The sequence below is a fragment of the Oenanthe melanoleuca genome, chromosome 2 (assembly GCF_029582105.1).
Source record: "Oenanthe melanoleuca isolate GR-GAL-2019-014 chromosome 2, OMel1.0, whole genome shotgun sequence".
Classification (NCBI taxonomy): domain Eukaryota; kingdom Metazoa; phylum Chordata; class Aves; order Passeriformes; family Muscicapidae; genus Oenanthe; species Oenanthe melanoleuca.
The window spans coordinates 106,766,418-106,794,000 of record NC_079335.1 but is presented as its reverse complement, the minus strand read 5'-3'; the positions used below and the strand labels follow the sequence as shown (position 1 = coordinate 106,794,000).

Sequence of the window (27,583 nt, the reverse complement as noted above, 5' to 3'; positions counted from 1 at the left end):
GTGCAAATCTGGAGATGGATGGGAAGGGAATATATTAATGGAAGCTGGAAAAACTGCTTAGTATAGCACCTGTTTTAAGTGGTTCCACACAGAAAACCATGGTTACCAACTGTCCCCCAGAGGAAGAGTTTATAACACACAAATGCTGCATGCCTGTGTACAGATGAAAGGTCCCTGCACTACATGGTGGAATAAAGCCCTAAGTGGTTAAGACCTTTGGAAGAACTAGAAAAGACTAGGACTAGTAATTTACTATTTCTTAATTATGTTATGCATGTTGTGAAAATAAAATATAATAGGGTTTGGAAATAAGGTCTGAAATCTCTTTTTGCATTCATTAAAACTTGAATAGATTCCGTAAATATTTGACAACATGAAAATCTCGCACAGAATTTGTTTTTCTGTGTCTGCTTTTAGGAGATCTCTTTGTGCATGCCCTAATACCACATTCTAAATACAAGTGCTCTGTATTTACAGGCAGCTGGTAGAAGAAAAATATCAAGAAAATATCAAAAGAATGCAAGAATTCCGGTCCCGTAATTTTCAGCAGCTGAATGTCAATGTCCTACATGTAAGTATAGGCTGTTGTTTTGGGGCTGTCATTTATGTGCCCCCAGTGTATATCACTTTTCTGTTTCCCACATGGTTTCTTTAGCACTAGAGGCCCAGGCCTTTTCTGAGACTAATAACTGGGAAGTGCATCAAAATCTGGACTGCTTAGGTGAACCTGTTGATCTGTGATGAGGCAAAGTACATTCAGATATGGTTCAACATGTTCTCTATTCATTGCATAGTATTATTTTTTTAAGTTACTCTTTCTTAATTTACCCTTAAATCTAAATCTGCTCTCTAAAATGTTTTTATGGACTATATGACATTGGAGTTCAAAATATATTTCTTTTCAAGATGTTTAGAATTGTAATCCTTTAAACATTTTAATTTGGCATGGCCTGGGGTTCTTTTCATTTGGTTAAGCATAGTAACACTTCAACTGGCTTTCTAGTAAGAATGAAGCCTTGGAATGACTCCTGGAATAAGCTGCCCTTTACTTTTAAGCTATCTGCAATGGAAGATGAGCCAGTTCAATTCTAGCACCACATCCTATTTAGAAAGAAAAGGGTCAGTTTGGAAATAGTTGGTGAACGCATCACAGAAATATTTTTTTGTGTGCTTTGTATTCTCTCTTTTCTTTTGCTTGCCCTCTGGTTTCCATTTTCCATTGTGTCTAGAGAAAAAATATATTAAACCTGCTTCTTCTGGCTGAATCACTACTGATCATTTACAAAAATGTTAGGATTTTATTTTTGTATTTGCCTAATACCAGTCCCAAGAATTGTGTAGATCAGGGTAACCACTGTGTTGTGATCCTGCTGAAAGATCTCTTCCTGTTTCTCCACACTGCTTCATCTTTTTACTAAGGAATCTGATGAGCAGACTTCAAAACACCTCATTCCAAACCACCTCATTCATTCTCAGCCAACCACTATGGGCAGCTATGTGTCCACAGGACATGATGAACCACGAGGGAATGGGACAAGTGAACTCAGCATGTCTGAACTTACAGACCACGGTAAGAATTCAAAGTCTGATGTTAAAATTACAATTCCTATCAAGAAAGAAAGATTTGTCCCTTGTAGTTCATATGCAGTGGGGAAACTGCAGTTTAAAAAGTGGTCAGATTTGTAAAGTTGTCAAAATGGTGAAGAGAGAAGGAAAGTAATCTGGGTGAATGTATGTACAGCAGATGTATAGCAAGGTTACGTGGCAGGAGGTCTGTGTTCAAAAGTTTGAGTGACTTGTGAGCAGAGATAGAGGTGAATGTACTTCCTCCAAAGGAGATGCTGAATTAGAAGGAAATAGCTTAAACTTTCCACATATGAAATGACTGGCATTAGAAAAGCATTTCCTAACCTTCCTCTCCAGGGAAAAAAGGAGTACAAGTATTCAAAGTGTTTGCATGTTTGGTACACTTTGATGCCATTTTCTTTAACAACAAGAGAAGTAGATGGAAACACTTTAAACTCTGCTTATCTATATTGCCCATAAATACTTAGCTGTTACCTAAAGAATATGAAGTATTATATAACACGTAATTTTCTGTTATAGACAAAAAATAGTTAAGCTTTTTGAAAAGGATCAGACTGTGGAAATACTGTGTTTAATGAGGAGAATCATTTTAAGATCACATACATTTTTGTCTGCAATGTTCTGGAGTCATGTCTTAAACATTTAAAAATCATTGTGTGAGTTCTACTATGGTGAAAGATTTTTCATCAGATTAGAATCTTGCAAATATTCATCAATATTCTTTAAAGTAGGAAGACTGCTTTTCTCTAATAGCACTTCCTTTTAGTCTTGGTTTATGTTCATCTGTGAAAGTATAGGTCATTAAATTAAAGGCATGAGTTTGCTTGTGGTGGAGGTGTTTGGGGTTTTTTTTAATAGGAAATGGTGCTTTTTTCTTTCAATGTACCCTCATTTGTGTTTGTGGTTTGCTTGCTGTTTCACAGTGTGAGGAGAGATGACCTGTGTAGGAGAGAGCCCAGCTGCTAGAAATGCATCCTGGGGGGAGGGTGGGGAAACGTGCAAAGGCAGGACTGAGAGAAAGCAGTAAATGTGGGTGAGGGATGGACTGGGATACAAAGACTCCTAAATAGAAACAGAACAATGTGCTTGGAGGAAAAAAATGGATTTTTCTGCCTTTAGAGGTCATTAAGTTGTTAAACTATAATGGCAGGAACGAGATGCATTTGTATCTGTGATGCAAAAGCTGGGTCAGTCCATTGTATAAAACTGAATGCATGTTTAATTGCTTGTGCCAGTCTCTAATGGAGGAGTGGTAAGTTCATGACAAAAAAGAGTTATGGATAGGCAAGAGAAATTACATGGTTTCTCTTCTTTGCTTTGTGAGTACCTTGTTATTCCTGAAGCTGATGTCACAGCTTGTTCTTACTCTATTCAAGTATTCATGCTCTTCTTTTCTTTAAGCATTTCAGTGCAACCATGCATATCCTACATGTCTAATTATTAAGTTATTAATTGCACCTTTATATTTGAAAATGTAGAAACTGTTTCAGCTGTTGATTTTCCAACAGAATTTTGTTCTTGATCAATGACTATACAATAATAAAAGAAAAAAACTAGAAGCAAGTCTATAAAATGGTTTTAGCAAGTTGTCTTTCATATTAATTAATCTTAAAGAACTAGAAAAAATTACTTCTATGATTACTATTAACTATATTAAGTAAGTAACTGAAGTATATTGATTATGTCATTGGAAGAGTAAATGTTCTTACTGTATTATTTCAGCTAGTTAGATCATTAATGTGTTTCTTAGAATACTAAACCTTTGTAAATAGAAGAAAATGAAAATTGCTAATTGTGAAGTCTTTTATGTAGTATCTTTAATCTGCAGTAAGTTTTTAATGGGTTAATTGGAAATAAAACTTTTTGGATTACTGTAGATATCTTTGTGTTTCATCCATCTTCACTTTCTCCAAGTACAAACAAGAGACAAAAGAGCTGAAATAAGATTTGTATAGCAATGGTACACAAAAACACTGAGCCACTGTCAGTGTTAAATTCAAATATTTGTGTTGAACATATATATATATATATATATATATATATATATATATATATATATATATATATATATATATATGTACACTTCATTTGTTTTCAGTGAGCAGTATAAAATGAAATAGCTAATGATTAGTATTAGGAATAGCTAATAATTAATAACTGAATTCCCTTTATATTTTGATTTGGATGTTTTGTTTTCTGTTTAATTTCTCCAGTTCATTTATTGATTAGTTATTTCTGAATGTTAAAAAGCGTATTTTGCAAGTCATGGCAATGACACAGGAATGAGCAATGCAAAATGTGTCAGGATAAACTTCCTATATTTTCTGTTCTTGATGAGGGTTACCTACAAAAGAAATTGTTCATCTTCTCTTGTTATCATCAAAAAGAAAAACCACCTACAATAAATTGCTTAACATCACTTACCTACCCACACACACCCCTCCTGTCTCTTGACCATTTTTTAATAGAAGCTATCTCCATTTGGATTTGGACAGATAGGCCAGTGTACACTTTTCTGGAGATTACTGCATTTTCAGTGCATGTACTTATCTTTCAGTAGTGGGTTTGTGAAAATATCAGTGAGGCAAATTGTATTGTAGTGCTGGCAACCAGAGGTCAGTTCATCTAATAGGAAAAAAACCAACAAAGCTGTGAAAAAGAACTCTGCATATTAAACTGCTCATTTCTGTTAATGATAATGACTGCAGCTGGAACAAAATCATTTCTTTTATAAAACATAAGCAAAAAATTGTCAACAAGATAATAGGACCATCCATGACCTACAACCCAGCCTTGTTGTTATGGATGAATATGGTCAGTGCCTTCCTCTGCCAGTTAGAACAAGGAAGTTCTAGCTGGGCAGGTTCCTAACATGTTTAATGTTTAATGATGTGGCCCCCTTCTAGAAAGCTACTGGAACCATCACAAAATGAATGCATTAATTCCTAATATAGAGTTATAATTCATCTTTGTCTTCTAATTTACCTGATTGAGCTTGTCATCCACTTTTCGTATTCAAAAAGAATAACCAGAAAAGCAGATACCCCCTTTTCCAGAAAACTGGATTTTGAAATTTTAGTATCTGACTTTAGGAAGAAAGTCATCTTTCCCCTAGATTTTCTACTGATAGACCACCTCAGCTTTTTTTGTATGTGCTACTACACACTGGGCTAGGTAATGGCAGATTACAATAATTATTTGAGTGCAGGTAGTTTCAGCTTGGTTGCATGTCTCCTAATGAAGCCAGAATTTACAGCATAGTTCCTCTCAATTCTTTGTACAACTTGATTCCTTTTGACCTGCCTAAGTTTGCAGAGATATTGAATAAATTAGGAAACACTACTTATGGGGACTTACTGTAAAGAATCCAGAGAAATCTGTATCAGACCATGCATTGTATCCACCTCTGTGGCAAAGTAGTGGGGAATTTTATTAGAAAATCCTCTAGGTAGAGGAGCTCAATCTTTGAAGCTGAAAATAGCATGAAGAGCAAAGGCATAATCCTGTTACACAGCAGTAATAGCAAAAGGTTCAGGGTTTCTGATTCAATTTCTGCAGAGCTTTCCTTGAAATTGGCTACAAAATCACGAGCTCTATCTAAAAGTGCTTCTAGATAGTCCAGTGCAATTACAGATGCAACAAATCTACCATTTCCTTACCATCAATGTTGATCCTTCTGGTTTGGATCAGTGTTTACAGTTGAAAGATAAACTGTATACAAAGCTATCTTCACTACCAAAGACCCAGATCTTTTACAGGAACCATAAGGAGTGTTAAATTCAACAAGCCACACTCTAAGAGGCATGAAAACTTAAAGCCATGCACTGGCATTTGTGGCTAAAGTTGCCACTTTATATTCATATCAATTTCACAGCTGATGAGACATGATAAGCAAGGGTGGAGAAGATTTATTTTTTTTTAAAAGGTATTCAAAGGTATCTGTCATTTTAAGGTCTTGTCCTCATTGTGCCACTTTATTGCCTGGAATGAAAGAAAGCCAAAGCAAAACAACACTGGACATAAGAGGCAGTAACAAAATCTTATATCCTGCATTTTTGGATTGCCAGCTGGGGCCTCTGTTGTGTTCACATCCATTTTTGTAAGACTCCCAGCTCTGCTTAAGCTGCTACTGCAGTTAATAGACATTTTTGTGTGGGAAGGGGTCAAGTTAAAAGAGGAGAAGAGCTTCAGTTAAATACTTGTGGTATTTACATTCTTTGTACAGAAAAATAATGTACCAAATTAAAGCCACATGAATAAAGGGACATATTATATGGTCTCTCTGATCTGTATTATATTGCTTTTTATTTCTGTATACTGCAAAGATAATAATTTGTTAAATTCCTTAGCTTACTATCTTGCAATATATTACACCTGGCAAACCCCTGATTTCATTACAGTTTCAAAATATCTTACAGTACTTGTGTACATTATTTCTATGTCTCCGTGGCTAATTTAAAGTTATGGACATGTTGCTTTGACTTTCAAAGGAGTAAAGTTCAGTTGGCCCTCAAATAGGAAGTGTTCACTCATTTTAAAATACTGTGTTTTTTTTTCTAGCCTGTTATTTTTATGACCTGTGCTGAAGGATTTTCAAGGTAATTTAGTAAATCTTGTGAGGTTAAAAACCTGTTATATTTCTGAGCAGATCTTCCAGCATCTATGCACATACCCCTTTGTTTTGGTGCCTGCAAAATAATACTTATTCATACATAGGTAACTGAGTAACACTCTAAAAGATGACTATACAAGTGGTCACACTGCTCAAAGGCTTTAGGGAAAGTCAAGTCTTGTCTTGTTTTTCAGTCTGGCAAGTCAAAATAAAGCAGAATAGTACTTACAATAAGTGATATTAAGCACCTTTCTGCATTATTCTTGTTACATTATCCTTTGTAACCAGGAAATCTTGCCTCAGCTAAGAGGACAGCATTGCTGTGAGGGCTGCTGTGGTTAACCATTGGTCTCCTCTTTCTCATGGTTCCCTACTTCCAGGATCATAAGGCATATTCCCTGACTTGCTGCAATGATAGCGTGGGATGCTTGTGGAGAGAAACTCGCTGGTTCAGTTCTGGCATTTGCAGTTACCAGTCCCACACTTGTCCTTGGAACATGGGGTGACAAACTCCTGAGACTCACAGGATCTGAGGGCGTAGCATGCTTCTCTGACCTCCTCATCTGTCTCTTGTTTTCATTGCCTGGTTTCACACTGAGCCCTACTTGTCCCAGATTCAATTAAAGGAATACTAAATCTGATTTATTCTAGCAAAATCAAGATGTAATAAGTTTGCAAGTTTTACTCAGAAATTGGAAAATTAATCAATGCTTTTGAAAAATTATTTATTTATTTATTTAATCATTGATTAAAGCATTATTATTCTTGTTTAAGGAGTTCTTCCCTTTGAGTATTGTCTTTGGAGAGCAGGAGTTGAACTCCTCATAAGCTCCTCAGGAAACCTTTTCCAAATCTATCTACCCTTCAACATGCCTAGCTACTAAAATCTTTTCATAGCTTCACAAAAATTCATAGCTTACTTCTTACAAGAAGTTTTACTCTTGCAGATTCACAGAGGAAAGCTTGCAGAATGAAGTCTTTACACAGCAGTTATATAAAAAACCCAAACACTTCCAAAGTGTGGGGAAAGCAAATTATGTTACTCTGTAGCTCCTACTTTTTTCCTAATCTGTTTTTCATACTGGTTTAATTTGGCATTGATAAAGAGAGTCTACTTCAAAATTCACCTTGGTCCATGACTACAGTTAAAATTACTCTGGCCAAGGCTCTTTAAAAACAGCACAAGAATTCTCTTCACTCCTTCCAAAGCATTATGTTAAAGAACATTTATGAAACACTCTGTGAATTTAGGAAGCAATTAGAAGCAAATGCACTGAGACTGAGATGTAAGTAAAAGAAAATACTGTATAGTGGATTCTATAGCAGGTGCATCCAGATAATATCAGTGTTTTAAAACTTCCTTAGATGCTAGTTTCTATTCCAAGTTGTCCTACATGCAGAGCAAAATAGCTTTACACTGCACATTAGACATGATGTCGAACTGATGTAAATAAAGATGCACCAGGCTGGTAAACAAAGCATCAGTGAACAGGATAAGGATATAACATTTTATAAAGACTCCCAGTCCATCCCCAGCTGAAGTTTTATGTCTTACTTATCAAACTAGAGAGCATTTTTGAGGAGCTGAGACAAGTTATATGGTGATGCAAGAAGCTAGAGCCAATTCCAAGGAGGGAGAATTTGCTCTGAAAGAAGCTGTAAGTGCTGAATTAGTTTGCAGATTCTACCAGTTTAGCTTTTAGTGTGTGTGACTGTCAGACAGCTAGGTGGAGGGAGTGAGAAGGTGACAGCAGTGAAGATCTGAGCTGAATTCTCCTGCTATATTTTCTGCTTCACAGAGCAAAGTGTGCCCCTGTGATCTTGTAAATATGTGCTTTCTCAAGTGAATTTCTTCTAGGTGTTTAAGGGCTCAACACCTTTTTGTTTGGTTGCAATCATGTGCTTGTTTTTCTTACTTGTTCATCATAATATATCCAAATTAAATGCATTTTGCATCTTTACTACATCTAGACTCTTGTGTGCACAACTGCTTGCACCGAGTGTGGATGTAAATCATTCCCATTTGTTTTCTTCTCTTTCTGTAACTTCTCATTGTGAAAATGATCCCAGTTCAAATCTTAAAAAAGGCATTCTTGAAACAAATCTCAGGGAGAAGGAAGCAAATCTCTTAAGGGGCAGATTTTATGCTAACCTGGACTTTTTCCTTTCCAACACTGTTGTCAGACTGAAAGGGAAAGTGTCAGGAGGTCGGTATCTGCCAGATGGAGGAGGAAATCTGAGTTTTTATTGGAAATTATACTTTGACTGACAAAAAAAAAAAAATTAAAATAACTTAGGGAGTAAGATAGTTTTAAGTTGATGTGTTTAGGTCTCTTGGTCTGTTTCTGCTGGAAGCAGTGCAAAAAGCAGGGCATCTTTTACAATAATAAGGATTCTTAAGAATAAATTAAGTGGCTTCCAAAACTCACTAAATGCTCCCTGCTATTGAATAAATCATTATGTTGTTCTTTTTCTTTATTCACCTATCATTACTAGAAAGATTTCTGAATATTTGGAAGGTTTTTAGATTTTCTGGACTTTAAACCATGTTTGAAAGGCAGCATGGCTTCGTCTTCATCTCACTGCCTACAGAGCTCCCATTTCTGTACACGTGACAGCTAGGAAATCAGAATAAAAAACAAGTTATTCAGAAAACTAGAGAAAAATGTGATTAAAGTCTTTCTTCTTGATTTTCATTTTTTTTAACCACTCTTTTAAAGAAATTCTTTTTTCCTCTCATGCTTTGTCTCTGTACTTGCTGATAAAATACAAGGTGTTGGAATGTTTAAGGAAAAACTGCGTCCTTCAAATAAGGTATTTCTCTTGGAAATTTAATTTTGGTTAAAAAAGGGTAATTTTTCCTTGGATAAATACTTTAAAACTTGCTACTTTCTTTCTAACATCAATTAGTAGATGATTCCCATAAGACCACTCTGATTGACACCCTCTGCATCTCTTTTTCTAGCCATTTCACAATAGTTAGTTCTTCACTCAGTGACACCCATAAAATAATTGAAGCCTTTTACTTTTTTTGAAATGCAAAGAGGAGAATTATAAACTATTAATGTTTAAATTTGGTTATATTACTATTTCTCATTTAGAAGAACTCATTTTACTTTCTGTCTAAGCTGCATAAGGCCGTGTCAGAAGATGATTCATTTAACAACTTCATAGTCCTTTTGTGCTTATCCAGAAGGATTGTACAGAACTTTCATGGGCACAGAAGTCCTGAATATCCCCTAGTTCATTTCTTAACTGTATGTTCTGAGAGTCTTTTTCAGCCTAGTTTAGAAGAGATGTACAAAAGTTTCCACTGTCTTTCTGAGCAATGAAGCTTCAGAGCTTGAAAATGCATATATCTATATATCTATACCTGACCAAAGGATGGTGATTCTCTTTGACTGAAACTTTTGAAGTTGAAGGGTTTTGTCTTGCACAGGAAAAATAAAAAACAAACCCAAACCAATCTGAGTGATCTGTGATTATAATAAAGAAGTTATTTTATTTTTTTCTAATCATATGGGTATTGTTCTGAGCTGCAGAGGGTCCTTGATCTCTGTGGTAGAATTTCTCATTCAGGATGATGTAGCTCAGGGAAACATATCTCTGTGTTTCATATTTCTCTCCTACTGACAGTGCTTCAGCTCTTTATGCTTTCTTCCTTGAAGGCAGAAATCCCTTTCAGTTTTCTCTCTCTGTGATAACTGATGGGCAGTTCTGAGGACAGCTGCCCAGCCCTGTGCACCAGCTCCTCTTGCCAGCTTCTAAGTTTCTGCTTAGCTTCTTTAGTGTGTATGTTAAATATGTGCACACAAATAGGTCTGGGGTGATTCAGAGCTGTTTTTGAGGAATAAATAGCCACAGCATTATAAAATAATTTAGGTTGGAAGGAACCTCTGTCAGCCTAGTCCTATTCCCTGCTCAGAGCCATTCTTTTCAGATCAGGTTATTCAGGAGTGTACTTCCAAGGGTTGATTGAGCTCTTGCAGCTTCTTTAAGCCCCGTTCCAGTATTTGATCACACTTTTTTTTCATAATATCAAATTGGAATTTAAGATGTTCCAGATGTTTGCTGCCTCTTGTCCTATCACCATGCCCCTCTGCAAAGAGACTGTCTCCATCTTCCTTTTGTCCTCTGATCAGACAGAGAACAGCAAAGCTTTCCCTTTGCCTTCCCTCCTCAGGGTGAAGGGACCCTGCTGTCACAGCCCCTTCCTGCACCCAGCATTGTGCCCAGCCTGGCTGCCACTGTGGCATCTGCTCCAGTAAGTAACACCTGCTCATATGGGATCAAACTGGTATTTCCTGATGCATTTCCACAGAAAGGAAAGGATCAGGGGCACCTTTGTGTTACTGACAGGGTCTTGCCAGTGGGCTGTCTTGCAGCCCAGAGCAGCACAGCAGCAGAAGGCAGAGGAATGATTTTCCCTGCTCTTGCCTCAGTGCCCAGCATGGCTCATGCACAAAGCCTTGCAAGGGGGCCAGTGCATGGGTCTTTGTCCTGGCTCACTCTCTCAGTTTGCTGAGTTCTCTGTGTCAGTCTGTGCTAGCAGGGATGTGGTAACACCACCTTCTGGTGTCCTGGCTCGTGTCACCATCTTAGGAGCCCATTATGTCTCATGAGAGTATGTGCCAGAGCAGTTGAGTGATTTGCTCCTCACTTTCTTCTGTGTGGTGCTATGCAAACCTAGGAGTTTAACAGCATGAAACTGTAGTAATTTTTTTCATTGAGGTAGGAATGTGGCTGCTGAAAAAAATCTGCCTTTTTCCAGAGATGCAGTGAAGCCTTTGGATCAAAAAGTACAATAGTCCAATAGTCCTTAAGAGTCAAGTGTGACTTTGTTACTGTGAATACAAATGGTGAAAATTTACTCATGTTACACCATTCTGTATTCTTTTTTTCTTTTATTCCTTTTTTTTTTCTTTTTCTTTTTTTTTTTTTTTCTTTTTTTTTTCTTTTAATAAAAGTGGCCTTACTTATTGTCTTCTGCATGCTCTGGAATGTGGGAATACTACATCATTGCAACAATGGCAAATATGGGTTTGAGGCACAAGAAAATTAAAGATATTTTTCAAAGTATTTTCATCTCTTTGGAGAAAATTTTTGTTGCTGAGTTACCATGCTACCTGAAGCAAGCTCTTGGTGGATTTAAGCAAAATATTACAAGTATCACATCCTTCTGTTTTCTGTTTAGCTTGTCTTCTCAGGAAATAACCATGCTTTTATGATTTTTTTTTAGCTAATGGGTTTTTACCCTTCATTCCACACTATTAGCATCATGTTACTATATAGAAAGAGAAAGGGGAATGTTTTTATTCAAATCTTGCTTTCTTTTGAATGTCTAATAGCAAGTATCAAGCATCTCAATGCCTAAACCATCTAGCAATACCAAAGCAACAGCTGAGTTTGTTCTGAATTCAGTGCTTTGTAAGCAAATAAAAGCTATTGTGACTGGCCTTGGTGCAATACACACAGCTGGATAAAGCACAAGGTGCTTTCAGAGACCAGCTGAGAGATGGGGGGTGTGAGGGGGCAGAAGCAGCTGTGCAGACCCTTCTTTGTGCTTCCTATGGAGAATATAAGTTTGCTGTATCAGAGATGTTCAGCTGGATGCCAGTCCAGCTGTCAAAACAGAGGCAGACTCCCCTGGGTTCTTCAACAGCAGTTTTATTTCCTCTTTCAACACAATAGACTTGGCATTGCCCATTCTTTACCTGAGTACCTCCCAGGCACAAATAGGCTTAATATCTATTTTATTTATCAGAACAAAGGACAGGGTCAAGGTCCTGTCACTGGAGTCCATGCTGGACTTTGCAGTGGTCAAAGAGAGGTCAAACAGCCTAGCCCAAAGACCAACATTTTTATTAAAAACTTCTCTGCAAGCACAAATCAAAGAATTTTTTTTCTGTGCTACATTAACAAGTGTGCAACTTCACTAGTAATGTTCAGGAATGGGAGCAGTAACCAGCCTTCTGTCACCTGCTTTGTGGAAACTGAGGTGTATATGAAATCACATGGAGTTATGGGAAAACTCAGGTAGCAAATATTCTAGAGGAAGGACTGCAGACATGGAAATAGAAGCTTATGGGTCCTGAACTCCCCCTGAGCTGAAAATGCTAATTTGCTCAAGTTGTCTGCACTTGGACTTCACAAGGCCAGCACAAGTACAGCTTGCCATGTAGATTTATGGTATCTGCTGTGCCAAATCCACCTTATCTGTTCTTGAAATTCATCTGATCCTGGGTCTCAGCTCAATAAGCTGTTCTGTACTCAGATAATTCTGCAGAGAACCAGAGATATCTTGTGCATTTGTAATGCATGGAGACTGTGATCTGGCTTTACTTTGGTAAGACTCAAAGAATTGCTATATGGAAACAGTTTAAATAAATGTATAAATGCTTTGAAGGCTCCTTCTTTAAAGATGCTAGTTATAAAAGTAAAAAGTTTGAAGAACTTTTATTAGGTAAATGCCAAATTCCCCTGCACTGGGCATGCTGTCTTCTTTCAGAAATGCCACTTGGAATTGGTTTCTGAATTGGGGGCCAGTAAACTTGTATACCCTGGAACATCTCTAGCATCTGAACTAGCATTTCAAATTGTATTACTAAGCTCAGATTAACTGGCTCTCTATGAACAGCTGTCAAACCAGTTTCACAAATGGTGAAGTGAATTAATTCCAAGGAGGATGCAAAAGCTGGCATGGAAGTGGAATTCAGCCACTGCCAGCCTCTCTGCATAATTCAGGACATCACCACTTTTGCATGGTCATGGGCTGCTCACAAAGTATAGAGCTTACAGTAGCTAGGTCAGACATTTTAAAGATACAATTATGAGTAAAAAGACTGATTTTGATACCTTGTTTGGTTGGAAAGGGGAATCTTACATTGCAGCAATAAACAAATGCAGAATGTGGGAGGAGAAGATGACTCAGAAAACACCAGCATAGTCTGATTCTGTATTACAACATAATAAATGGGCTGTTTTGTATGTATTTGAATGTGCATAGACAGAATGCAGATGAACTTAATAAAATTATCCTAATCACTGGGATGACAGCCTCTCTGCAAGAAAGAGAAATTGATCACCTCACAAGGAAAAGAAGATGTATCTTAATTTAGTAGTGTTCTCTCCACGTAGAAAGGATGATATTTAAGGTTCCCTTTTTAATGAAGTGCTGCACTTTTCTGTCAAATGGCACTTTGTAGAACTCAAACAAATAAATGCTTTCTTTGTGATAAAATGTTTTTGGGTTGGGAATGTTCTTTTTCTGGAAACTCAGGTATTGATTAGTTGTTTGTTTGCTGGTTTGTTTATTTTATCAGACTAAGAAAGGTGAAAAATAGAAACAGGAAGGATTAAGATTAGAAATTGTGGCAGTGGAGCATGGAGCTTCCATTAATATCTTAAAACATCTTTCACCTGAGTGAAAACGTGTCAGCATTTTGGAGCTAGATCAGGTTTATAAGGAAAAGAAGTAGTTTGAAATTACTTTGGAGAAAATAGATAGTAGACCTTATATCTCAACAGGAGAACTTAACCATCTAATGCTGAAGATAGCTGCACTATTTTTCCTGAGTTTCTTTCTTTCACCTTAAAGATTAGAATTATTGCTCCTGCCCAAACTCAAATGTCTGTTAATGGATTTTAATTGCATTCCTCTCTTTGAATCCTTTTGGATTTTTATCATGTGAAACAATTAAAAATGGATTAATAATTTTTATGTCATATTGTTTGAGTTTAATTTATTTCAATGGAGTAAAATTTAAGATAGTTCTTGTTTCTCTAAAGGGACAGACTTAATTGAGGAGAGTGGTTGAAATTAGCATTTGCTAAAATTATGACAGTGATTATTTATGACAGCTGAACATTAAATATTTTTTGTCTTCAACTAACATTTCTTGTAGTAATATCCCCCTGAAGAAGATGCAATCAGACTTCAAACTGTTTCACTAATTCTTTCATACAGAGTCTGGTATGCTAAAGGACTTCACCCAGTGCAGAGGGGATGAAGTGTCTTTCAAGCTGTGATGAATGTGTTGAGTTTTAATACCAATTATTGTACTTCATGGGCTCATTGGCTATATTAATATTGCACTCACTGCTATTACTAAAAGTTGTGATAGTAATAAATTGAGAGAACATGACACTAAAGTATGCATAGCTTGACTTTGTACTTGTTTCTTTTATTTTATTATAGTTTTGCTTCAATAAAGTTCGTAAAAATATATAGATTTAATTTCTCATATATTTTAAACATGTACCTGATATATATTATTTTCCATTTTAGCTTAGCAGTTGTATTCACCACAAGATATGTGTGTTAGAGAAAACACAACTGAGTTATAATTTCAGCTCACAAAAGCTGGATTCAATTCAATATTGGCCCTCCTTTGACTAAATGATCCTGTAGGGTCACTTACAGCCTGATTTATTATATAGTTTAGAGATTTCAGTGCAATATCAATATAGATCCTTTAAGTTCATTATTTCACACATGATGAGCATTTGCCCTTTGCTGGAGACAGCTTTTACACTGCTTATCATATCATTAAAGACAAATATTTTAATCTGAGAACCTATCCTTTGCCTTCAATTACAGAATGCATTGTTGTTGAGATAACATTGGTGCTATAAAGTTCATTTATATCTTTTTCAGATTGTACTTTTATCTCTATATGTGCTATAAACTAATAATTGCCTTTAGAGATCCCTGAAGACCCAGAAATTGCAGAAGAATATTATAAAGAAGAGTTTGAGTCTTGTTCAGAAGGCAGTGAAGAGGAGGAAGGTGAAGAATTGTCATGGACAGTCTCTAAGACAAATCACCAGGTATATGTGAATTTGAGAATACCATATACACTTGATGCTCATTTTCCATGAGAAAACTGAGTTCCTTCCCAGAATTTGTCCTACTGACATTGCTGTTTTCTTTTTTTTTTTTTTTTTTTTTTTTGTTAGGGGTGTATGTACCTATCATGAATTAATTATATGTGTATTATAAGATATTGATTAGAAAGATTTTTACATGCTTTAAGGTAGATCACTGTCAGAAAACATCCTTGTGACTCTAAAACACTCAGAGTGGGATTCTCTCACATGCTAGCTGTGATTTAAATTAAATTAAAGCTGAAGGTATACTTCAAGCATAGGATCTAAGTTCCAGCTCTAATTCCCAAGCAAGGATAGTTCCTGCCTATATTGGACATATTTTCTGGGACAGTGTGATGAATGATGACTCTAAACAACTGCAAGACTTGATCACCAAATCTGTAGACTTTCCCACCTCACAGAAAGTGTCAATGAAGAGAAAACTTCTTGCTGAAAGGCTTAAAGTAGCTTTATCAGTTAAGGCAGGGATTGCAGTGTGAAGGTTGAAGATTATTGGATAAGGCACCTAATTTAGATCTGATCAGAATGAGCTGAGATGAATCTCGTCTCCAGTGGTCAAGTCTCAGTGAAATCAATAAACTTAAGTGCCTGAGGCAGTTCTGAAAATGGATCTTCCTAAGGCATTCAGGAACTATTAATGCTCCCATGGACCACCAGTTTCAGGCATGGCCTGCTCACTGTGCCTCTGAATGGTACTGCCTGGTTCTGCCTGATCATGAGCAGAGTTTGCAGAACAGGGACTGATGTCTTCTGCATTTCAGGGAACCAGCCAAGGAGACTAATACTCTTTACTAAATTATAAATAAATTGTGGTTCTTTAAAAATTTGAACTGGTAGCTTCTTTGAGATGTGGTTTTTAAGGCAAAAATAAAATGTGAGAAATAAGAACTCTACTAGCACAGTAGTAGGGGATCCTGAAATTTTCCCACAAGTAAAACTTGAAGTTTACTCAGAAACAGCTTCATTCAATCTCGACATGTCCTCTTAACTTTCCAATTAAACACACTGGATGCCTTAAAATTCAGGAGCAGTTTGTGCAGTAGTGGTCTGAAGAAATAGTTATTCTATTGTTAAAACAGTGGCTTATCTTAGACAATACTTTTTTTTCTTTTTTTTCAGTTTTCTGGGTTTATACTTATCCACAACACACAGACATGCAAAGAGCCATTTCCAGAAAGTCTACCACAAGATACTCTTGAAAATGAAATTACTGCTCATTTTCATCAGACTCTGAGACAATTTTTTCTTTTTTTAGAATGCCTTTTGAAATTTTCATTCAACTTTCATTGATGGTATCATTAAGTGTCAATCAGTAGTGTTTTTGAGCAGGCAGACTGCTGCTTAGAATTAATGAAGGGCAGAAGACAAAAATAGATTTCTCAGTAAAGCAGAATAAATTAGGTGTTGGCATTCAGATGTGAGCTGCAACAGTCCCTCATTTGGACTGACTAAAAATTCCATGGTAAGGACCAGCATGGTGGGCTGGAAAAGCCATCCCACTGGCAGCCCTTTGTCTCTGTCCAGTCCCTGTGTTCCTTGAGGCTTTGCTTTACCAGCACAAAGAGCATTGGCTCTCTGTCACAGTCTGCACAGACTGACTGGAATCCACCCCTATGACCATTTGCCTTTTGGGAGCTCCTCTGTAAAAGAAGATAATTTTCTGTGCTTTTCTATGTTGATCCCAGCACCTTAAGATACTCAATAAGTGTGTTTCTGCGTATTGACACAATTACCTTTTCTATTCCTTGGGAAGTGAAAATAGGCAATTTTTACTTTCTTGAGATACAAATTCTGCTGTAAGCCCAAGGTGAAAGCAGAGTGAACACAGCTGTGTAAATCTGAGCATCTATGTCTGAACTCAACAAACAGAAAGGCAGTACTCTGAGGGGAAGTAAGCAAGCATTGTTGGGGAGTAAACATCTAATGCAGGTTGGATGGAATATGCAGAGAGGTCCCTCTTTGGTGATTATAAAGGGATTTGCAGTTATTAACATGCACACAGCATCTTCCTTTGGATATCAACAGTTGTGTGAGATGAATCCCACTCAAAGGTAGGTGGGATCATGCTCAGTATTAATAATAAGCTTCAAATCCTACCAGAATAGCAAAAGTTTGCTTCTGCAGTCATTTACTTAATACCAAAACTCCTACTTCTATGATGGGATTCATATTCTTAAGCCCTTTCTTCAAAGATACCTTAAACCAAGCTTTTGGAGGTGTGTGCTAAAAAAGAAATCATTATACTGTAACACAGTAAGGGCTTGTAAGGTAATTTCTGCAAATTTCTTTAATTTCCAATCCCAAGATTTCTTTACTAGTTACTTCTGTGCAGAGTGCAGAAATGCTACATCTTGTGGTGCTCTCTGGTGACCCCATTATTTCAAACAAGAATTTAAAAAATTTCCAATGTTCATGCAGTAGCATGGGGTCAGAAAAGTCATCTTTATGAACAACATATTAAGGTGAAAGATGTAGAGAGGCATATAAGCTGTTTATTCAAGCTGTATTAGGCTCCCACAGATGTCAAGACAGCTGAGAAGTAGCCTCACATGGGATGTAAGACCATTTAGGAAGGTAGAGTCAGGCACTAAAACACTTTAATTTTAGAGGTTTAGGGTAGGAGCTGAGACAGCTTTTTTCTCATGTTGATACCTTTCAGTACAGCCTATTTGATTTCAGTTTGGTGTTCTTGGTTCCTTTCTTTCAGAGCAGAAATGCACAATGACAGATTTCAAGCAGCAAGTTGCCAATTACTTTTCCAGACCTCCACCTCTTCAAGCCAGTGGCTCTTTTCCCCATGTTTTTTTTTTTTTCCTAGGAGAACCAGTTTCTAATTAGGGGTAAATCATAAAAGAGAATGACAAACTGTTTCAAAAAACATTTTAATGTTTTGTGATGCTTAACAGAGGTTTCATCTTGAAAAGTTAGTGTATAATGAAACTTCCATTTGCTTTGATTTAGCTGAGATGGATGAGATGGATGCTCTCTACTGCAGTTCATCACCATGCTCTTAGTGGTTTTTCTCAGTGACCATAATAACAAATTTACCCTCTTCATTATGAAAATATCTGCTGCAGTGATGCAGTAGCTTCCTATTTTCAAATTCCAAGTTGCTTCTGAGATTGTCAAGCCAAAAAATCAGCTGACATAAATTATCATAGCTCCAGCAGCTCTGAGTGGTCTGTGTGCTGTGACCCCAAAGATGCTCCATTGGATTCCTAACACATGTTTTGGAATGCTTGTGGCTGTCAGAAATGGGATTTTTTGTTCTGAATCTGGAATGTGCAAGAAGCATTCAGCCACACTGGCCTTATGCATGGGAGTGCCTCTTGTCATTTCTGTAGGGCTTTGTTTCCTCTGGAAAAAAAAAATAAATTAAGAAATACATTGAATGAAACAGCTAAATCGTCTTCCAGTGCTAAACTCAAGTGGGGAAAAGGTAGGAGTGATCAAAGAGGTGAAAATATATCTTTTGCCTTGCAGCATAATGAGAAGAAACCATTGTTGTTATAATTGGAGTAAATATGATGTCCTGTTGTGAGAAGTCAAAGGTTTGGGAATTACAGGCTTTATCCCATTTTTTAAAAAGGTTTTATTAAAGTAATAGTGTTGTATATGGTTATTTACTATGTTTTGTCTATCTGTCTGTAGATTTGTGGTTAACTGTTAGTGATAGTGAAAATAAAAATAATGACAAGGTAATATTAGCAGAAAATCAATATAACTTTTTAGTTTTGAATTAAAAAGATAGAAGAACTTTTTAATGAAGTCCTAATGGTTCTCTTTTTTAGAAGTACAGAGAAATTATATCTGTAATACTAAGTCTGTCTTAATTCAATATCCAATATGTACTGTGTATATTAACATAATGAATGCATTCCCTGGCATTTCCTGGCTGCAGAACTGGAAACCCTTGTGCTGACTTAATCCAGTCAGGACCCCACAAAAGAGCAAAGAGGATCCTTCAAACCTTTGAGCATGTGGGTTACCTGTTGTAGTGGCCAGACAAGAAGCTGATTCCTGCCTTGCAAACCTCAGCTAAAGTAGCAGAGCCTGTTTCAAATAAAAGCCCATGAAACAGCTTGGGGTGAAGAACAGTTAGTTTATGCCCCATAACATATAGTTATGTTTAGATAACTATAGATTAAAAAATAGATGGTTTATATCCATAGCAGCTCCCACTTCCACCAGAAGGTCCCTAACCAGCTGGAAGTCATTGCCAACAGTTATTGCTGTCCTGTTTAGATGCACTGGCAGTTCCTAAGTTTGAAAAATTTGGAATGAGCATTTTAAGTCAGATCATAGAAGAATATAAAGCAGATTGTCCATTGTAGAAGTGGAGGTCAATATTGTTTCTTTTTATTCCATTGTTTTAAGTCTTAAAGGCATAGAGTGCTAACTATATTTTTTTTTTTAAATACATATTTTTGGTGTATTTTTTAGCAAGGTCAAAATTTTGCCTATGAATTTTAAAGAGTCAAAAAATGCTGTGTTGTTAAATGTGATATGGCAGCAGCTTCTACACACTCAGAGTCCAACTTTTTCTTGAACTTCCATAAAATTGTGATATACTTCCTGGGCAACAGCCATTCCTCAATGGCCAGAACTTTAAATTTCATCTGTGTACACAAACAGCATTTCATATGACAGCTATCATGGCAAAACTGTTAGCCATCTGTTTGGTGGCAGAACATTTGAAATACAAAAATGTTAAAATCTCTTCTTAATTAAAAATTTTTCAAGTAGTTGTTGTTACTAGACACGTAATTAGATGGAATTACATGAAAGATAACTATTAATATGCTCTGAGCAGCTATCATAAGCATAAAAAAGTTGGCATAGTTTAAAAATATATACTTGCCATTTTAAATTTTTTAGATATCCCAGGAGTAAGTGATGATAAAATGCTGGTATATTTTCAGAGACTGCACACCACCCTCCACAGTAAATATATCTCCTATAAATTCCATGCACAGTTGTTCTAAACACTTTTGTTCTACAAGGAATTTGACTTAAATAGTTGTTTGGTTATAGCATCATTCCGAAGCTTGATGTTTTAAGAGAAGAAAACATAGAAAATGTCCTGGGCAATGCAACTTCTTTATGGTCTAGTTTTGACACTTACTGGTGTGATAGCCTCTGTGTTTGTGGGATGGTACCTCTGGGACATTGTATTTAAGTTTGTGCTCACACTAATGCTATTCCATAATTTCATTTATTCACAGGACAGTGATATGGAGGCAATGGTTGAGTATTTGGAGAGTGTCCTGAATAGCAGCTCATTGGGTAAGATGATAGATCTTCTTTAGATAGCTGCAGTTATTAGCAGTCTGTATGCATCTCTGTCCAGCTATTTCCATTTTGCAACAAAGTAACTAAAAAATGTGATCTCCTTGAAAATTACTTCCTTAATATACTGCAGAGAAGTATAACTATGCCAGAAGAAAAGGCATGAGTAGTTAAGTGGTTTTGTTGAAAGTAATAAAGCCAGAAAGCATGATAGTCAGAAGTATAGAATGCTATAAAAAAACTTTTAAAAACTTTAAAAACTACTGTTATTTTTTTCTCCAGAGGAAAATATTTGAGAATGTGTAAGCTGTTTTATAGTTTTTAATCCTGGTAACAATAAGAGAAAGTCAATTAAAATATTTAATTTTAAAAAAATTATGATCAAGGTTTGGATAACATTTAATTTATGTAACAGTATCTCATTACAGGTACAAAGAAAACAGTGAGAATTTAAGTTTGTACATTAATCCTAAAATCTCTGGCAAAAGATTGTCTATAGATTTAGAGTCTGAAAGCATGGGTTCTTGTGGTCTGCTTAAAAGCTCAAAAGAAAACTTAGAAGAAAGAAGGGTATTTACTGTAGCTCCACAGTCACTGTCCTCGGAGGCCACCGGGGGTCTGTGCCAGCAGCAGCCTGAGTGAGCTGCATGAAGGGCCAGCTGAGCTCCCAAAGCCTCCCATGGCATCTGCAGCCTCAATTAGCTGCTTCATTTGCACTTGTTCCATTGGGATAAACCTGACTTGGTATTGTCTAAAACCACAATGCTAGGAAGTCCTCCTTCCAGAGATTCATCCAGTGCTGAGCTCTCTTTCATCCTGGCTTGTGAGCCTGGGAAGAGATGGGAAGAGAGAGCCAAAAAAGAAGGATGAAAGGGAGTAATCAAAGTTGTTGCCATCATATTCTTGTAGCCACTGGTCACCATTTGGGTCCCATGTCAGGGAGACCCTCAGAACTGAAGGAAGGAACATTTACATCCAGTTTCTCTTCACACTTACAGAGAACCTCCTGTCTCCAAACTGTGCACTCATTTATGCATTTGCAGCATCACTGTCTGCAGTGGGTTTGCAGAAGTTGAAATAAGAACAAAATTTTGTTCTGTGCTTCAATATTCTGTCATTTAATTAAATGAGGGGAATTGCCTTTGAGGAGTTGCCTTTAAGGCTGCTGAGAATAAACAAGAATATAGCCAAAGACAATCGGTGGTGTTTTTAAAACAATCTTAGTATTAGAAACTCCCTTGTCTTCATCTTTTTCATTCAGTATTAGGGACAAGAAGATGCATTTTTAAAAACTGTGATATTAAAGAATTAAATTGTACTTTTATAATTTAAAAAATCTCCAGCCAGGCTGTGCTGAAACTTATAGCCTTTCTCCAAGCTAAGGTAGTAATTAGGTATGATTTTCTCCAAAGAAATACATGCGATGATAATAAGAGACAAATCTCAGGTTCCCTTTTTTTTTTTTTTTTTTTTTTTTTTTTCGTATGCCCAGTGTCATGAGAAAGTTCAAGCTTCCATTATTTTAAGTTCTTCCAAAATCAAGCTATAAACCTGCAGTTGGGGTCATTTTTATGTGTTTGCTAATGTTCATTAATACCTTGCATATTCTTCACTGGGCTCCAAATTCCCATTACATCAAAATGTTCTGTGTATGTGCATTTTACATAGGTTAGGTACTTGCTGCTTTTTCACCCTAAAGCTAGTTGTATCCACTTTAGGTCTGCATTTCTTTAACTGACCACTAGCACATTGGTTATAGCCATGGCATTTCCAGTACTAGCCAGAGCCTCTCTTCTTGTCATCCCATGCCTGTAGACCTTTGTTCCCACTTTTCAAGGTATCTGCTGTTGTACCAAGCTTGTACTTCTCTACATTAATTGAATTAAGTTAGTTGTAAATATGTCTTTCTACACAGATTATTACTATACATCTAAAAGTGCAGGTTATATATTGCAAGACTAAGTGGAAGTAAAACAGAACAGCCTACTACATAGTAACAGAAGAACTACTGCCATAGCTTAAGCCATTAAATCAAAATTTCAGCCAGGACAAGGCAAGATCAGACAAAGCTTGAAGCTTTGCAGATTCAGTTCTAAGTGTGTGGCCTGGTGCAAGCAGTGGCAATACCATATTACTGGGTCACAGAGCTACAACAGAATTATAATGGCTACTCCTGAAACAGTATGGATTTCATGGCAATAATAGGGCAATAGAAGCAGGAATCTGGCCAGCACAGAATTTCTTGAAGCATCTTTCATTGTTAAAGTATTGAAAGAAAAATTGAGTAATTTCAAGTGGTTGTTAGAGAACAACCAAGAAGAAAAAAAACTAGAATTTTTTTTATTATTTTTAATGTCAGCAAAGGCTGTGATAAAAAGGATCCAATAATACACATTGTTTTTCAACAGGAATTTGTTTAGTATAAACTTCAGTGTTTATAAAAGACTTGGGAGGTAACTGAGTTTTCTCCTCAAGAGGTCTCAGAATCACTCCAAGTGCCAGGGTTTTTGTGGTACACAGTTGCTTTTGTGTTGGCTATACAGGTCTATGTGAAGAGCATTTGAAATAAGATAGGCCATGCCAATAAATTGAAGAACTGGAAGGATCCCAAGAAAAGACTGCAAAAGATCAGAGAGTTTGAAAATTTACTAAATTTGCTTGGCATTAAGGAGGAGAAGGTTAGGGGCAGTTGGGTCACTTTGTATTGTTCATGAATCTGGAAAATACATCTGATTCTAATCTTTTATATCTTCTACAAAAAGGCATTGTAGGATACCATATGTAGCACTGAAAACTGAAGAAAAGAAATCTGAAATACAAACAGAAATTTGTGATTCAGTGGAGATAACAGCTTCACAACACATCACGGCTTAGGAAGAGATGCAGTAGATGCGTATCATCAATTCTTTGGTCATTAGCAGGAATGTTTGTAGAAATGCCTTTGGACCATAATTTATGAAAACTCTTACCAGATAATGCACCTGTAAATAAATTCCTTTCTCTACAGACTCTCGGTGAAAACCTCAAAATGGTGCTCTATCACCTGAGAGGACAAAAGGTCTTTTGCCCTTTGCCCTGTGCTGTTTCTGAAATACTGGGTTGGATACTGGGAGACATTGAAATACATTTAGAAAACCACAATGCTTGGTTTTGCAAAGTCAGTGCTCTTGTTGTTTCATTTGATTTTGTTAAATGGATCAAGAATGATATATTGGATAAAAAATGCAAATAATTATCAGGTAACATTTTGAAGAAGCACAGTTCCTTGTTCAGTGTTGATAGGGGTACACAAACTTCCTGAAGCTGGGTGCAAAATATATTCTTAATCAAGTAACTGCTTCTAAGGAAATATCTTTGATATAGAAGTTAATATGGTTATGAATCAGGCAGCAGAATTTGTTGAGGTGTGCTGTAGCACCAATGTATCAAGCTCTTAGCAGTCTTTACTGAGAACTCATTTTTTTAATGACTAACCACACCTTTGCAGCTTGTACAATCTTCAGTGTGTGCTGCCTTGCAGCAGCCAGAAAATCATATTAAATGGAGAGGAAGATAGAGAGTTTGCACATAGACACTAAGTTTTTCTTGGCCAACTGCCAATGTGTAAAGTAGACAAAATATGAATTATTAAGCCAGAAATCCCAGAGGAAAAAGAAAACCAAACCAGAACAAACAAGAAGGATGTCTTTAATAATGAAATGTCAGAGGAGAAGGAAATATTGTAGTAATAAATATACTGAATTCACTAAACAGAAAGAATATGCTGAGCTCTTACTACAGTGATATATCCTGTAATAGTAATAGTAATGCCAGAATTTATCTGGTGCCTGTGGTTAAATGTACTCTTTCTTAAGAGACTACAAGGTTTATATTTTCCTTAGGCCACTGGTGCTCAAGACATCAATTTTTAGTTGGTTTCAAAGCACCAAAGCCCTACATCTGGACCTTAATACTGTGCCAGCTGAGAGAGGAGCATGCAGCCCAGTAAGTCACGAGCACTGCTTTGCACAGCACCTGGGGTTTCCTCAGAGCTGCATTTTCCAGTGCTGGTAAAGGAGTTGAATGCTTACAGAATCCATGTAAAACATGGATATGCATGTGCACTGTTACAGGAAACGTTCAGGAAATGTTTTTTGCATTAATGACTGAAATAATTGGCTGCCAGTAAGAACTGGGCTTGTAATTTTTCATTTTTAAACTACATAATATAGCTATATCTGAGTTGTAATACTTAGGCATCAGATAACTCCTAGCCATTAGATATAAATATAAGACAGGAAAATGTTTTAAAATGTGTAATTGTTTGTCTATCCTGCTAACAGAATCAGGAATCCATTTCTTCTGTGCTCCCAAGCTACTGAACCCAGCAGACACTCACTGTGAGTGATTCAGTAGGATCATTCACAATGGAAAGTTTTAATCTCAGTATTCAAGTAGATGTGATCAGGGTCTAGAATCATGTAAGGCATAGGAGCTTAACTGTTGGGAGAGCAATAATTACACATTCCAGGGAAGCATTTGGTGTTTTCTGGGGTTGTCTATACCAGCTCAGAGGGAGGGAGCTGCAAGCTGCCTCTAGCAATCCAAACGCAATCCAAACTAAACCAAACCCCAGCTGAGTCCAAGCTAAAAACCCCTGGTAGGAGGCGAGTGTGTGTTCATTCAGACAAGACATTGTGTTAATGTCTTTGACTTTTTGGCTTGTTCCTATCCTATGCAAAGCCCTCCCTTGCCTGTTCAGAACTTGGGCCCTGTGTGGCACAGCCCACACATTTACTCCCTGATCCATCTCCTCTTTTGGGAAGTGAAATCCTAATGCCAAACAAATTGCGAGAAGAAGCTAAAATATCTGCTTTGTTCAGTTTAACAAATTGAAAGCTGAAATAGGATCTCTTTTTCCAATTGTAAAGAAATGAAAGGAGTATGCAAAAGGGAAGGAAAGAACTGTGTAAGCCAAGGGAAACGACTGGCACAGGAGGAAAATGAGCATGAACTGCTCCATAAAGAAATTTTATCAGGAAATAAGAGGGGAGATTTTAGCCACTAGCTCCCAGTGAGACTTTGAAATTGTCTTTCAATGGGAGCAGTCAGGGCAAAAAGTACTTAAATTTCTTAGGAAAACCACAGACTTGTATAATGGCATGACTACAGCCTATTTGAGCTGATAAACCTGACAGTCCTCTGTGATTCAGCACTTCTGTGTTCCTGTGGATGAGTGCCTCAGTGGTATGTGAGCCCTAGGTCCTGAAATATTGCAACAACAGCTCACAAGGCCTGCAAACAGAAAGAGTGGGCATGTGTGTTTATGTATATGTATATTTCTTACACATACATAAGTATTTACATATACAGGTATGTTTATATATATATATATAAAATATATATTCATACATTAAAAGAGTACCTTTGTCTGAAGGAGAAACTGATGTCATAAGATAAATAGATCCAGTTTACAGTAATGATCAAGCTCAAGGAGAGATTTGCCTGTTAGGAAGAATATTCTTGCTCTTAAAGATAAGTAAAAACACAGTGGAAGAAAATGCATATTGTGTAAGCAAATTTAATTTTGTTGAATATTTATCTGTGCCAGCATTTCCTCAAGTGATTGTCCTTTCTGTTGTAATTCTGTGTGTATTCCTTATTATTACAGTTCTGGTGCCTTTAAGCTATAAACCTACTTGTTGCCCTTAATGTACATTTAATAATCTAATTCGTCTTTAATTAATGTGGCACTGCCTTGTGAGAAACAGGAATAGTCTTCCTCCTTCTGTCTGCCCTTGATTCTGCAGTAGAGCTGGGGGGATGAAGGTGAATAAGGTTGTGTGTCTGTGCATTGATTTGTAGGCTCAAGGACTGTCACCAGAGTGTCTCCAGGGGTGCCCCAGGGATTCAGAGCTCTCAACAATACAATGGCTGAGACCAAGATGAAACGCATGAGGGAGTAAGTAGCATATGTATGTGTTACCAATGTGCAGGCAAAGGATATGGATTTGTAAAACTGCAAAGCATAGCAAATAAAACCCCAAAATCCCATCAACAAAAAGGAGTGGATGGTAAGATGTTTTGAGACTTGCATACTTGCCTCCAGAGAGGATGAAAGTTGACCCTCACTTCTGATTGTTTTCTTGTAAGCTGCACAATCACTGACATCCTTCCAGGATCCTGTTTGCCTTCCCTGCTTTTGGTGTCATTCTGAATTTCACTTTATTAGCATAGCCCATGCCCATAAATCACCTGCAGATGTACACATTACCACCACATTTGCTCCCTCACCCACACTTCGTTCTTGCCTGGAATGAAAAGTAAGTGGGTTTGTTTCCCATGGTGATATTATGTTTTAAACCAAATAAAATTGCTGCTGTTGGCTGGAATTTTCGAATGAGACAAAGGAAAGTACATGGGCAGTTCCCTTTGAAACTCATTGTCTATATTGCTGAAATCCCAGCTTTATTTATAAAGGTTTCAGTGTCTTAATAAAAAGATCTGGACTTCCTTTCTAGAATATACTGGTTAATGTATCTTAAGCCTTCATCTTGATTCAGTAATTTCTGGCCTTCCAAGATTTATTGCATCCTAATTTAGGTGCTGATCTGATAATCATAATAATGGGTATTATTTCTGAGCTCAAATATTCTTTGCAATGCTGCAAGATTCAACTGCACTTAGAATGTAACGCTTTAAAAAAGGGCAGTTTTGTGCCAATAATGTGGTGGATGTTATTGGAATACAAATAAGTTCAAACAGTAGATGCTAACAGTAAAGTGAGCTCTCTGAAGTGAGTACAATCCCAACAGTATTGATAACAATCAATATTTAAAACAAATCACCGTGTACTTCAGGAAAATACCAATCACATTTACTCCTGATAGCCGTTGTTTGGTTTTGCAGTATTTCAAGATGCAGCAGTTCCCAGGGTATCACTTCATGCCCTTACTGTGCAATCAGTCCCAGGTCTCACAGCCTTCCACTTGTATTGCTTTCCATTCTCTTTTCATGGAAACTACTTATAAAAATAAATTAATGCATTGTGCTGTCCCAGCTACTTACAAGGTGAGATTTTTAGTCAAAATGCCCACTAAATTTACAGATTTCACCTGGTATTCTCATGGTTTCTACATAAAAGTTAAAATACTTGAATTTCATGGTCATTTCTTTTAGGGATGAAGTAGGGATCACATCTTTAAAATTCTGTTTTTCCAGTGTTGT

At 36.8% G+C, this 27,583-nt stretch overlaps 1 protein-coding gene across 9 annotated transcripts in view; it reads left to right on the top strand.

Moving 5' to 3' along the window:
• NEK11 (NIMA related kinase 11) overlaps positions 1-27,583 on the top strand; it is a 79,990-nt gene that overhangs the window by 40,595 nt on the left and 11,812 nt on the right. For 6 of the 9 annotated variants that reach the window (XM_056483067.1, XM_056483073.1, XM_056483066.1 and 3 more), the window contains 5 exons: positions 478-571; positions 1,420-1,570; positions 14,904-15,028; positions 20,314-20,374; positions 26,222-26,318. In XM_056483067.1, coding sequence (XP_056339042.1) covers positions 478-571; positions 1,420-1,570; positions 14,904-15,028; positions 20,314-20,374; positions 26,222-26,318 — 528 coding nt within the window. Of the gene's footprint in view, positions 1-477; positions 572-1,419; positions 1,571-14,903; positions 15,029-20,313; positions 20,375-26,221; positions 26,332-27,583 lie in introns of all 9 variants that reach the window. The other 3 variants (XM_056483068.1, XM_056483072.1, XM_056483070.1) reach the window with 3 other exon arrangements.